The sequence below is a fragment of the Stereum hirsutum genome, assembly GCF_000264905.1.
Source record: "Stereum hirsutum FP-91666 SS1 unplaced genomic scaffold STEHIscaffold_24, whole genome shotgun sequence".
NCBI lineage: Eukaryota > Fungi > Basidiomycota > Agaricomycetes > Russulales > Stereaceae > Stereum > Stereum hirsutum.
In genome coordinates, this window is record NW_006763154.1 from 253101 (window position 1) to 267179 (window position 14079).

The following is a 14079-nucleotide window of genomic DNA, read 5'->3' on the forward strand; positions in this document are numbered from 1 at the left end:
CCCCGAACGACGTTCACCCCTTGACAATAATAAGTCGATAACGATCCCTTCAATCCAAAACCTAAAGCGCCAACTCGAACGTGCGTGTACAAGTATGTCTGCGGGTCGCGACCCGCGCATGACGCTGGACTTCATGGTGGTGGGTCACTGGCAGTGTATCGTCTGAGGACGACCCAATCAATCTAACTATATACTGGACCACTCCAGATAGCACGACAGCTAATCACGGAATACGGCCAATGACGCATAGAGAATAATGAGACGAGGAATCTGGCATAGCAATAGAAACGTATCGTATGGAGCGAGACATATTGTACTGGGCGAGCCGCATGCAAATTAGTAGAAGTGATAGAGAGAACAAGTCGGAGCTGAGGGTCATTCTTGTCATTGGTACACCGTCTGTCCTGGCGCTGTAAATTGGGGTAAGCTAAGGCCGCGTAGAAAGACCCAGGTACGAGGTGTACGTGAAGTAGAGGAGGATCTGAATACTTACCAAGGCAAGGGTTATTGTTTGATTATTATGAAGCCATTTTGTCGCATTCACATGCCATAGATAACTAAGGGCTATCCGTTGAGCTATCGGTGACATAAACAATAGCATCTTGGTTAGAAAGAACAGACGAGCATACAGAAAGGTCCACAAGTTCGGTTTCATAGTGCTGTCACTGACAATGGTATCCAAAATTCGATTATCATAATAGCCACAGAAGTGGGCAAAGTGAAAATGAACGATACCTAGGATAGACTTCTCGACGACGCGATTGCCCCGATTCTGACGTTATCGCCTGTAAGAAATAAAAGCTTCAACTCATGCCAACGAAGCTCCATCTCTGATTCTACAATGAAGGGGCTCGACAAGGAGAGCCGTGATACTTACTGTTTGCATAAACTCGCTGTATTTGCTTCTATACAGCTCAATGATATGCAGAACAGGCCCAGGAGCGACGCGATCAGAAGCAGGCGGTATTAGTTTTTTATTCAAGGCCTTCTGCGGAGGTTCCGCTGAGAGATTGATGTTGTCCTCCTGCTCATTTTGGGCGCATGTTGTGACTTCGGTGGTTTGTGCAATGTTGTTTGTGTCCGAAGATGTCAAAAGTAGCTTGGCGAGACGGCCACCAGGAGCTAACTCGCCGTAGCAAAATCGGCACTCATCGTTCACGAATCTGTATGTTTTGAAGCGGCCACGGTAGTACCACTTTTCTCCCCTGATCTCCTGGCCTCCGGGGAATAGATGGAAGGCTGTTTCGTATAAGATTCTGGCGAACCAGTAACACATCGTCGAATAGAGATGGTAGCGAGGGCCGGCGTCGCTGACACAGTTTGCGAGGACCGCGAGTTGGATGATATCGGGACGATTGTCGGCAGGAAAGGTATATGTGAATATAAGGGTCGCATGTGCGGTGTCGACTTCTTCGGCAGCATCGAATACCACCTTATACTCATCGAACCTCGCAGCTTTACTGCCCAGAGCCAGCGACGAGCGGCCGCTGGCGTCTGCCAGGCCATTGGAAGAGTTAATAGGGCTTCGTGTGCGGGGATTGTCAGTGCCCCAGAAGCGTTGTGTGATGACCTGGCGTGTGTCTCCTTCAGCGGTAACAAGGTCGAAGATGAGGTATTCGTGCTGTTGGCCCGTGCGTTTCTTCCAATGTTGGACTCTCGTCAAGCGACATCCCTGAACGTCGCGTAAACGACCAGGATCGTGGAGGTCGGAGAACTCTAGTAGTAGAGCATCTACTCTCCCAGAAAGAATTGAGCTCTGGACGATACCCGAAATGGTTCTGTGCATGAATGGTGGAGGTCGGTCGGACGGACGAGAGCGCTCTACGTCCAGGAAAGAGAGAAAAGAGAGGGCGGTTTTAACAGGGGTAAGGACAGTGTCAAGGACACTCCGAGAGAGAGCCCATGCCATCTTATCCTCCTGAGGTATCGACGCTCAAGCGTTTACGGTGAAGTACTTGGATATAACTAGCGAGAAATTCGGAGTGGAGGAGGATGAAGAGCGGGAACGTGTTGGAACACGAGAAATGCCTCAGGCAAGGTGGTCGAAGATCTCTATACATAAAGCTAAAGCACTTACGGAAAGGATGGCATAGGTGTGTTTCATGAATGCCTAACTTAGTAATGCTTTAATTTTTTCTTCTTCGTGGGTGTCGAAAAAGGGAAATCAACATTCATATCTCCCGAGAAGGCAACAGGCAAAAGGCTGCTGAAGTGTGGAGAAGCCTCCGAGTAATCCACTCCGGGATGAAGGTCATACAACTGCGGCACGGGACGGCGCTAGAGTTTCCGCCGCCGACAGTAATAGAGTGGGACGTAACGCTCGCCACATTGCGTTAAGTCTCTGACTGCCAGTTTCACCAGCTGCATGCAGGAGAGAAAGTGACGAGACCGCGGAAGTCATCGGATGATTTTGTAATGGTTAACTGCAGGAGATTTATAGTAGGGCAGAGAGAAAGCAATAGGCCAGCGTATTTTCATCACTACAGCAACATGGCAAGCCAAGCATCTGAGATGCATGCATGCACCTCGAACATCCAAAGCAGCGCTATTTTGTGACTGCCGTCGTCAAGGGTTGGCACGTATCACAGCCGAATGTGCGACAACTGTCTTCTTCTCGCGGTGCATTCGGTGGCAGATTGAAATCTACTACGCGTGGCCCACCCGAATCTCTCTATCATGAATATTGCACCCTCCCGCTGAACTGTACTATCTTTATGGGCGGAAGAAGCCCTTAGATAGCAGTCCGTCTGGAATCTATATCAACAACACATAGAGATTGTGATCGAGCAGCGTGCACTCATCCCCACACAAGCAAAGATAAACGATGGTGCGAGAATAATATGGTCCAGAAGGGGTTTATCTAGTATGTGTGATATATAGGCATCAAACATGGGCCACTTCAAATGATACAGATGAGCTACACACACCACGATGTCGAAAACTTGGGCAAACGAACTTCTGTTCGCGCTTGGATGTGGGGCTGGAATGCGTGTGGCGCAAGCGCGCCGCTCTTTGAGCGTTCGTAAACCGATGAGACGCACTGTTGAACCCATGAAGGAATACTGTTATAGCTTCCAGCTGCATCATCTAACACACCTGACAGTGCTGAATCGACTGGATGTTCAACGCTCGGCCAGCTGCAGGGGTGGTGAAGCGCCATTAAAACGTTGAACCTTTGAATCGTCATGAGATCCCGAATGCTGTCTGGTGATTGGTATTGTTTTGGGAATCTGGAAGGTTCACCTCGCGAGGTTGGATACGGAACGAGTGTTTTGATCACGCACCTTGAAAGCACGAAGACTTAAAAAACAAATGCGTCGTGACCTCGGTCGATTGTGCATAGAAGGTTTGCTGCGGGACGGTCCTCTTATTGCTTAAATTAGTCGTGTAATCCTATAAGGTGCGAAGAGAACGTACCCTGTTGGATCACTACTTTTGACGACACGACCTGCTAGCCAACCACAAGGAGGAGACCTGAAAAAAAATCCTCACTCAATCGAGGAAGTGCAGGGATATATCCGGCCAGTTGCAGCGAGAAGACCATATTTGTGCAGGTACTACTCACCTGAGCAGGGAGGGACAAACATTACAATTACGAGGTATTACTTAGAAATACTTACGATTACTTACGATTACTTACAGTTACGGCGGCTGTGCTTCTAGGATCTATTTCGTTACAATTACTTTCGATTACAGTCGAGGTGCGAAATGATTACTATTCAATACGCACCAAAGACATTTTTGGGTCAGGTGGAAGCTCCGGATAGGCCCCGACTGTTCGATTGCCGCCACATTCACCTTTTGGGGATGAGTGCCCGTAGCCTGTTTTTCGCCACATTTTTGCTGTTCTACCTGCCGTTCAACTCAACCCTGTAAGGACACGGGAAAATCATGTGTATATCACTTGCAATGCTGCAGCACTTGTATCATTCAACATTGGTGCGAGTGAGTTGCTGAACCAAAAAGATATGATGCACGTGCACGCAAGAGATTTCATACCATTACTTACAATTACTTACGAATCGGGCGCAATACAGGGGAATACATTACAATACATTTCCGGATCTCAACGCGCATGATTTCGAGGGAATACTATTAGATTACATTACACGGCGGTAATGTAATGTAAGTAACGTTTGGGAAACCCTGCACCTGAGCACACAGACAGTCTGCACGCACAAGCACGCAGCTCGACTACAACCAGCATTAGCCAAGCGCGAGTAGATCTTCAAAGGTTGATATTTTTGGGAGGTCGATGCTATAAACGTATCTGATGAAGGAGAGGTCATAGTAGCGTGAGACTGGTACGGTCCTGCACTATGATGAAAAACCTTTGAGAGTAGGAGCACTGCGGGATTTGACACCAAATGTATCACCTGCGAGTTTGACGTACTTATTCTTGAGCTGTTCTTGATAACAGCCACTACGACGGCCCGCTGTATGAAAAGTTGTAGGCCGCTGTGCAAGACAAGGAGAAAGAGAGCTCGAAGTGTGTTTTTGAATTTTGAGGGTTCTTTGAGGATGGCCGCCATGACGCGGCTCCCTGCAAGTTCAAATTCAGTCTCCGACGCGGGAAGGCGGCGGTGCTGCAGACTTCAAATGGAGCGCCGTTGGGAGTTCTGAGAACATGAATCTAACCAGCGGGTCATTGAGATTGAGGTTTGGAGGATTCTTGCTAAGCTCTGGGGGAAGTTCGACGCCTCTTCAAGGCAACTTCAAGGTCGCCGAAACACATGTACACAGAATCATCACGGAGCCAAGTCCAACGACTGTGGCGGAACAATGATCTTGAACAGTGTGGCCCAACAGAACGCAGTGACGTCAGACGCCCATTTGAGAAGACGCTGAGGTCGTTGCGGCCTGACTCCCAGCGCAGCGTCTTCCTCGTTGTCCTAACGCTCCTCGACATTGCATCCGACGTCGAGCAACTGGTTTGGCTAACGTGTGCTCGCTATTGTCGACGATGTCAAACCTGCTTCCCTCGCTGGAGACCTTTGCTAAGGCAAGTTGCTAACATACATTTTCCCCGCCTTCTTCGCTTCTCCTGAATCTAATGATTACCCAATTCATTTTGGTGACCCTAATTTCATCCCTTCGTATCTCCAGGGAACGGCTGCAACGGCAGCTGGTCTCTCAACCATCGGTCAGTCAACCACCTTCCACTCTTTTCACCACCACATCGGCTCGCCGCTATGCCAGTATCTGCGAAAAGTCAGGCCCAAGCTCAGGCTCAACCAAATATCTCTTGGTCAACGATAGGAATGGGACTGCTTTATTATGGCCAGAATTATCTAATATACCCGAGCGCGTTTCCTCCTGGGTCGAGAGTTGGTGCGTCGCGTACCACATATCGCTGCATTCTCTCTTACCTGATCGTTTTGTTATAATTTCCTGGGCAACGTGAGGATAGATGTACCAACGCCAACGGACTTTAGTCTTCCATATACGGACCTCACGCTAACGACATCAGACGGGGTCAAGCTGAAGGCATATCTTTTGCTGCAGAGACCGATCTTACATGTGCACGGAGAGACGCCGGTAGATTGGGATGGAGAGAGCGAAGGAGAGGATGACACACCACTGGTGAGAAGTCGTTTGCTTTGAGTACACTGTGAAGTTCTGTCGGGCGCATGCGACTATGGTCTACAGTACCGTTCATGCAGAGCGTTGGTTTGAACTCTGCATCTTCATCCCATATGCTCCCTGTTCCTTTGGACAGGGCGTTAATCGTAATCTTGTTTTCCTTTCCGCTATTCTGTTGTTCTAAAACTGATCCGGATACATCTATCACACGAAAACAAGTTCGCGTCTACCCGTCCAACGATAATGATGTTCCACGGCAACGGAGGGAACCACGGCCATCGAATCCCTTTGGCAAGGGTGTTCTTCGTCAAAATGAGGTGTAATGTCCTGATGGTCTCGTATCGAGGGTACGTGTCTTGTGTCTCGATGTCTGATCCACCATCCTTCCCTTTCACACGTATAATCCAGCGCTCCCCTCACACATTCAGTTTGACTTTGATATGCATTTTGAATTATCTTCCCATATCCTCTGCGTAATTCAATTATGGATTATAGCGCATTTCACTGAATCTCTCGTTTTCTTTGCTTGTTTGTCTATCTGCTTCAACGCGGCCTCGTGTGGCGTCAACTCGTGTGGCGTACAGTTATGGGCACTCCGAAGGCTCGCCATCTGAGAAAGGTCGGTCATGGTGTCCTCTACTTCTACATTCTTGGCAATGATATTTTCCTCTCTTTCTTTTGTTGAAAGGTCTCCAAATCGACGCACAGACCGGATTGGACTATGTCCGAAGTGATCCAGTGTTGCAGCAAACGCCGGTCGTGCGTCCACATCTCCATTCACCCATTCACGTTCGAGGACAGGTGCTGAGAGTAAGACGGCTCGAATAGGTTCTCTTTGGTCAATCAATAGGTGGCGCCGTCTCCATCGACCTTGCAAGCAAGAACCCCGACGCCGTCAGTACACATTTTCAGACCTGTTCACGCTCATCTTTTATATTCTAACATTCTCGCCGATGCACCCTCAGATAACTGCCATGGTCCTCGAAAACACATTCATGTCACTTCCCCGCCTCATCCCTACTGCTTTCCCGATCCTCTCACCATTCTCGTTCCTATGTCATCAGAAGTGGGAATCGTATCTCAAGGTACGTCAATTATTCTTTCACCTTTCTGTATACCTGTACAGAGAGACAACGTACTAATTATTCTCCCCTAATCCTGATATTCATTCTACCTGGTCTATCTACGCAGATGCCCAAAATCCCTCGCGCGGTCCCGATCCTCCTCCTCGGCGGCGAACGCGACGAAGTAGTTCCACACGAGCACATGGACCAACTCTGGGGTCTCGTCAAATCTCGTGGCCTACCGCCTCCAAGCCCAAGCCCATCATCCCATCTCCAGCCCCCTCCCATGTCCTCTTCACGATCGCGATCCGCTTCACCCGCCATACCCTCAAGCCCGCCAACAGTACCCTCGAAAGAAGAAGCGCGAGAGACACAGACAGATTTTAGGGGGAATGCGGCGGCTGGGCTTCCTGGGACTGGGAATGAGGGAGGAAGAGAAGGGAGAAGACAGCCGAGGGTGCAGTCACATTGGGAGACTGGCAGTCGATATTTGGAGTTTCCGATGGGGACACATAGTGAGTCTCTGTCCATCTGCTGCCCTACCTTCGTCTTTTCTCTTGTCCTTGAAGTTTTAAGAGCACTGTGCTGATGGTTTGCTGCATGTTCGCATAGATGATACGTGCGTGCAGCCCGGCTATTGGAATGCCGTTGCGGATTTCGTGGCCAGTTTGAAGTCTAGGACGCCCAAGTCTCCTCTCCCGAGTGTCAGCCCGAGGCAAACAACCTCTGAAATCGTAGAGGTGACCTCAGCGGGCAAGGCGAAGACGTCATGAGGGGTACATCCAAGGCCGCGATAGTTGGGCTGTCGTATGTCGCTGCTAGGTGCTGCAAACGACTCATGGACACGAGCGTCGCTTTCACCGTTTGTGTTATCCTCTTCTAGTTTCGGTCTCTATCCCGACTTTTCTTCTCCCACTGAGTCTGTCACTGTCAGTTCTAGTTTCTCTCCTGGGGCCTAGGTTTAGTCATAGTGTTCATACTTGGTATGGTGTGTGGCGTGTGGTGTGTGGCCCAGCTTAGGAGTTGTGTGTCAAACTCGCCCATTTCCTTCCAGCATTCTCGGTTTTCAAACTACTCCGACCCTCCTTATGATTCCATCCTTCTCTGTGTCTCCTTCCTCCGTCCCGCCCTTCACTTTTTGCTTGGTTTACTTGGATATGTAGACGTCGATACTTACCGTCTTTTTCGCTTTCGCTTTCATTTTCTCGTGATTCCTGTCTCGGGTGTACAGTTGGTCTGTTCGAGTCGTCATTATCTTTGTGCCCGTATGTGTGCGTCTGTGAATGGATGAATGGATGGATGGATGGATGGATATACGTGCGTTGTAAATTATCTTGCCTGTGGCTTTGTTCCGAGACTCATTCCAGACTCGCAGTGATCCGTTGAGTTCGACTGAGTAGCGCCGACAAGACAGCCAAAAAGGTCCGGCCCGATAGGCTTCCGATTGGCTCGCAGAGCTCGCCGGCATTGTCTGAAGGCTTCAATATTCAATGACGAACCTCACTATTGCCTGGACACACAGCATTCGACATGTCTTACTTGGAGGTTTGATATTGTCAGGAGGCGCTCTCATGCACAGTCTTTGTTGCTGCTTATGTTTTACCTTTCATGAACATATTTCACCTGGAGAGTTTCCGGGCGGTATGTCGTCTTGCTGGGGGTCAACTCGGCTCCATTCTCTCTTCGAAGTAGCCTCTTTCGTTACATGTCCTGCTTGGAGATATCTGGTGCATCAGCAGGATCGTATCCTATCGTATCTGGATCGCGTGTCACAGTCCATGTGTCCGGCCTTGATCGTCAAACTGCCGCTTTCGGTCGCTCTCAAGCCCGTGTCAGCTTTGTTGTCAAGCTTTCTGTGCCGGCTCATTCTCTGATCCTTTGTGGGTTGGCCCTCGCCATCGGTTGCTATGTGCGGCTGGGCCAGGTCTCTTATCTCGGCGTGGGACACGATCTAACACAGTATCGCGCGCCTTGTCTCCCTTGTCCGTTTTTGAACAATAAGGACAAAACAGTACATGATCCTGGCCGGCCTCTTCGTCTCTCTCTCACTCCCCACTCTTAGTCTTCGTCCAGTACCAACACTTTTCTCCCTCCTGGCGTGGTTTCTCGCGAGTTTCTCGTGTCAGCCGTCCTTGCGCTGTGTTTGTTCTCCTACACGACCTGAACAGACGCTGCGTGTTTCGCGACACGTGCCTCCTCTTGGTGTTTTGCGCGCTGGTGTTATCCATCACTCGGAGCGGGACGCTAGAGTGGGTGTCATTCGGCCTTTCAAAGGTACAGGGGAACCTGTTGACATCTAGGTTAAATTACATTGGTGTTCGTTGCGCCTTGATCTCGTGCGGCTTGCAAACTCGTGAGCAGTCTGTGTCAGCCTTCACATCTCTGTAAATCGACCACCCCATGCCCAAATCCTCGGTACGTCAGCACTGTCAATCCAAAGTTACTTCTTACTCACAGCATTACCGCAGGGATCAAGACCTCGCAGATCCACCGCGAGATATCGCCAGGTTGTATCCACGTCGGTATGACCTTCCATTTTTCGTCCTTCGTACCATATCTGATTTGTTGTATTTCGTGACAGGATGTTGTGTCTCCAAAGGGCAGCAGGGGCCAGGCAGGGCAAGGGAAGAAACGGAAGGTCTATATAGACGATGAAGCAGAATCCGTAAGTTGTTTCAATATCCCCTTCCGCATTCTGTGACCCTTCGCTGTCCTTCGCTTACCGCTCATATTATTACACAAAGGACGAGGATCAATCACTCGCCAAGCGAGCGGAAATCAAGTTTAAAGAAGAGAACAAAGACAGATGGAAAAAGGTCAGACCAAAATTCTGTTCAGTGGCCGGATAGCTCTTACTGACTTGAATGCTTGTTTTGTTGCATATTCTTCCAACTTAGCTTCAAGAAGAAGGGACGCACAATGTTGACCAGGCGGAATGCTCTTTTGATCCTCCAATCCTCACCCTCGCATTCTAACCGTCTGTGTAGCGGCCGAGGTGCGCTCTTTCATCCTCGTTTTGAACAAGAAGATGCGAATTATCCTGAGTTTACAGCCTACGCCACAGTCTGGATAGCCAGTCTCGTATACGACGCCGTCGTCTTCTGCCTTACGGTCAACAAATCTTTGAAAGTGGGATGGTCGAACCCGAGAACTTTGTGGCGTGTCATGCTGTAAGACGGTATGCCCCACCCTTTGTTTGGGTATCATGCTGCAATTATTGGATCGCTGAATCTTCCTGGTGTCTTAGGCATCACGTACTTCAGGTATGTAGCTCATCCTCTGCTTTCAATGTCGATAATCCATGGATTTTGCGGGATAGTGCGCTCTTTTTGGTGATCCTCGCCAACATACTGGTGCTGCTGGTGCGCCATAATCGCTTCCGGCCTGCGAGAGCTAATACATGACTGACCGACGTTTCCGCACGGCTGCCCATCTAGTACGCGCAAGTGAGTATACTCTCCATCCACACAATCATAGTCACATTCTAATAGGTCATTGATCCGATTCCGATAGGAAATAACACGGGGTACCGCCACCGCATTGACAAACCTGTGAGTCCCGCCCTGCGTCTTGCTCGTGGACGTGTTCGCCCTCCCTTCCTTCTTCATCCGATTCGCATGCACTCGTCTACTACTCTCGCTAACGCCCGCCTTCTCTCCCACAAACTTATCACAACCAAAACCCCCATCTATTGTCTCTTGCGAACGCAGACTCTCATCGGTTCTCATCACACGACTCAGGATGAACCTTCGCCTTCAACATAAAGCCTTTCAAGACCGGTCCATCGATGCACTGGAAGTCGAACTCGAAAACATGGGGGTCGACTGTGGGGCTGACAGCCTGAGTGCTTCTGCTTCTGCTATCGCGACGGAAACACACCTCAGTACAGATTCGTCTGGTTGGAGGACGGGCAGTGGGAGTGGTAGTAGGACGCCTGGGACAAGGGCCTCCTGAAATCCAAGAGGGTTTAGCATGGATGCGAATGTCAGGTTCGAGAGCGGTAACAATGGAATTACGAACGGGAGTCTAGGCAGCCAGTCGACTAGGAAGTCGCTCGATGAACATGACTAGACTGACACCACATTGAACCGGCCTTTTTTGCGGGTGTGAATGTGTGAAAAGCGGTGAAACATCATCTCAAAGATATCAAAAGACCTCCGGCTAGTTGACGTTGCTGGTCAGATATACAAATTACTACTCACGGTTGCACTCCACCGTGACTCTCGACGTCCACTTCAGCCAGTCAGCCTCCGGTCTACTCCCGAGGTATACTAGACCAGGATTTGGGGAGCAGAGAGAGGTGTGGCGAAGGTGGCGAAGGCTGGGGAAGATTGTAAAATTAGAGTTTGATTATGTAAGCAGAAGGCGTAGACTGTGTACGAGCAGCGTGAAAGGTCAGAGTAAACTGAAGTATATTGCGCAAACACCAATTCACAATGTAAAACGCTTCGAAATGAATCAAGAAATAACCACAGAGCTATATACACTACAATAGACATGCTCGATCGGCCACGATTTCTTCCAGCTTCGAAAACATACCCAGAACCTCCGCACAACGATCCTCTGCATCATAATCGTTCGCAGCTTCCTCCCTGCGGGTCAGAGCACTGACTGGCCTGAACCCATTGCGAACCCAACGAAAAAGGGCACCGTTGATGTATTGTGTGAGGGAATACCGAGTCTCACCAGGGTTAATGGCAGTATTTCCGTGGCTCACTGTCGCAGAGGGAAGAAGGGCGGTGCATCCAGGTGGAAACTCGACAATGAGTTTGAAATCGTAAAGAATGAGATGGGCTCCCTTCCCGAAGTCGAAGTTGCCACCGTTGGTTATGGCGCACCAAACATATGTGTGGTTTTGCGAGTCTACATGTTTGAAGGTTGCAGACGCAGGTCTCATGTTATCCGTAAAGGTCGTGTATACGGAGTGTGAGAAGGGGCGCTGAAGGTCTTCATGGTGAGCGAGGAGTTCGTCGACCTGATTGGCACAGTGCCTATAAAGCTTTGGTACGTTATATCGAAATAGCGCTGTAACGACTAAGTACATGTACAGAAAGAATGTACATCAAACTGACACACCATCCTGGTGTCCAACTACGCGGCGAATAGCCTCACTGTTCTTCAACTCTTCGACGATAGTAGGATGCCGCTCCTTGAGGTTACCAGGGACCTTGAAGCTAAGTTAGCCGTCTTCGGTGTGACGAATCATGTAGGAACAGTGACGAACCTTCCTCCCGTTCCCGTGAGTAATACCGGAGGAGACAATCGTATAATCTCCACGGCGGTGGTGAGTCTCTCCTCGCAGAAAAGATACACCTTCTTCACAGCGCAGACGTTCCATGACGGATGCCATCCCCTCGATCGCCGTGTCCCACGATGGAGAGTTCGAGTTGCGTGGAGCTGGACCTGGGAATATCCCGGTCAAAAAAGTGCCATCGGGATCGACAACCCCGAGAGATGAAGAGCGAGGTAATATTGAACAATGATGAAAAAACCGACGCTAAACATAACACACCTTCCATCATTAGGGATGTAGCGCCAGCCAGGACGTGCCATGAGAGACGCTAAAGTGGGGAGGGACTTCCCCGCAGGCCTATGACGACCAATGTCGCCTCCTGGGGCGATGGAGATATCGGCGATTTTGAAGTCGGTAAGTGTGATGACCTTCTCGTAACCAGAATTCTTCTTAGAGGTCTGCGACTTGATCTTACGGTTCACCAAGCCCTTAGCCATCTTCTTCAAATCATAAGACTCTTTGCGATAACGGTTATACTTAGCCTTGAGTTTGTCCCTGCGGCTCGTCATTTCGTGTTTCATGAGGCGTGCAGACGTCTGGAAGAGAAGCGCTTTGGTGGAGCTGGAGGCTGGATGAGAGGGAAGGCCAGCGGCGTTCGCAACATGGCCCGCAGCGGGTGTCAACGAAGGCATGTGGATGTGCGAATCACCCGGACCAAACTCTGGCGATTCGAATGAGAGGGGCGCTAAGGGGAATAGTGCATCGTAGATGGCTTCGGTCCGGCGGGCACGGTCATCGCTAAGCTTGAGATTGTCGAGGAGCAGAGGAGCGAGGGTGAGGGCTGTATGAACAAAACGTTCAGGGTGACCAAAATTGAGACCACTACGCGTCTGTATATCACGTAAACACAGCATCAGCACACTGGAGAGACGAATCTGGATGGGTAAGATGAGGACAATCAGGCTCTGAGCTTACAGTATGGAAATTGAAAGACATTTTTGAGCGGCGACCAGGACACCGAACGGTCAAATGTAATTTCCTAGTTATGAATCAGGCGTGAGTGTCAGTTAAAAAAAAAAGAACACGAGAACGACGGAAGAGTGAGATAAAGATAAAAAGGGGGAAAGTGGACAAGAGGGGATTGGGACGGGGGGAGTGTATATGTCTCAGCGGAGGGTATGTCGAAGTGCGACTGCCCAATGCATTGACGAGGGGATGTGCTTGGTACGTATAGAATGGAAGTTTGAGGGCGCAGGGGACAATGTAATCGAAGAGGAAGGGTGAGAGTACAAAGGATCGGGCTGGAAAGTGAAAGTGATGCATAAACCTCACCGAAGGAAAGAGGACGGAGAGCTGGGGGGAAAAAGGTCCCGCACCAGCAGTGCAGCACATTTATATATGGAGTCATGCGCATATATTTGTCCCAAAAATTAGGGTGGCTCACGGTGACTGTCAAGTAGCCTCGCTCACCTCTGTTACGCCACAGCAACTGCGACGGCAACCGAACAAGCAAGGAAAGGATCGTCGGTTTGGGCCTCGGTAAGGACATGTATTTGCATCCAGTGCGGCCTGATCACACAGAATATTGCTAGTCTGCATACGCTCGATGCGATTCCAAGCAAAAGACGCGACGCTCCGAAAGTGTATAACCAGAGCTCACTGAGAGAGAAAGTTGGAAGACGCGTTGAGTTTGCGTTGAAAGTTGATTGCGTCGCGTCGCATCGCATCACTCAATCCAGATCACAATCGCGCCACTCAAACACGGCTTCCATCATTCTCGCCGCATGACTTCACCGCTCCTTTGACTTTGATTCCCCTTGGCGCTCGAAATGCTCACTCTCCTGGTCTGGCCCTCAGCGCTCGGCTTGTAAGACCTTTGAGGGGGATATGCACATGCAATTGTATGAATATCAACACTATTTTGCTCGTCCTCGACTCGAACCGCAAGGCGATGTTCACTCACCTCGCCACACTGCCCACATTCGTCGCCCTCAGTTTTAACAAGTCATCCCACCCCACTGTCCTCACCACCGCCCGCTCCTTCGACTCCGAAATCGACTTCGGCCACTAAACCTCGATCATCAATACCTTCAACTTTACTTCGTCCTCATGCACTCTCGCTCGTGTGCACCCGCCCGCAAGGGCGTACTTGGGAAACAGAGAACCTCAACCTTGCAGTCTAGATTTTGAGCGGAAGAA

General features: G+C 49.9%; 4 protein-coding genes across 4 annotated transcripts; 2 read left to right on the plus strand and 2 right to left on the minus strand.

The window, feature by feature from the left end:
* Positions 1–808: 808 nt before the first annotated feature.
* Positions 809–1786, minus strand: STEHIDRAFT_163486 (uncharacterized protein; the record flags this gene model as incomplete). Its single annotated transcript, XM_007311174.1, has 1 exon — positions 809–1786. One exon carries the CDS (start codon positions 1784–1786, stop codon positions 809–811), a length of 978 nt encoding a protein of 325 aa, XP_007311236.1.
* Positions 1787–4885: 3099 nt separating this feature from the next.
* Positions 4886–7972, plus strand: STEHIDRAFT_106107 (alpha/beta-hydrolase). The gene is made up of 12 exons (XM_007311175.1): positions 4886–5002; positions 5107–5143; positions 5260–5331; positions 5411–5583; positions 5664–5705; positions 5803–5930; positions 6168–6202; positions 6272–6342; positions 6412–6477; positions 6549–6668; positions 6775–7162; positions 7260–7972. Exons 1-12 carry the CDS (start codon positions 4964–4966, stop codon positions 7418–7420), a joined length of 1332 nt encoding a protein of 443 aa, XP_007311237.1. The 5' UTR covers positions 4886–4963; the 3' UTR covers positions 7421–7972.
* A 1075-nt stretch (positions 7973–9047) lies between these two features.
* Positions 9048–9622, plus strand: STEHIDRAFT_163488 (uncharacterized protein; the record flags this gene model as incomplete). The annotated part of the gene is made up of 5 exons (XM_007311176.1): positions 9048–9062; positions 9116–9169; positions 9229–9312; positions 9392–9463; positions 9545–9622. 5 exons carry the CDS (start codon positions 9048–9050, stop codon positions 9620–9622), a joined length of 303 nt encoding a protein of 100 aa, XP_007311238.1.
* A 905-nt stretch (positions 9623–10527) lies between these two features.
* STEHIDRAFT_163489 (uncharacterized protein) lies at positions 10528–12876 on the minus strand (the record flags this gene model as incomplete). The annotated part of the gene is made up of 7 exons (XM_007311177.1): positions 10528–10597; positions 10668–10689; positions 11187–11672; positions 11724–11814; positions 11872–12050; positions 12140–12770; positions 12856–12876. 7 exons carry the CDS (start codon positions 12874–12876, stop codon positions 10528–10530), a joined length of 1500 nt encoding a protein of 499 aa, XP_007311239.1.
* Positions 12877–14079: the final 1203 nt, after the last annotated feature.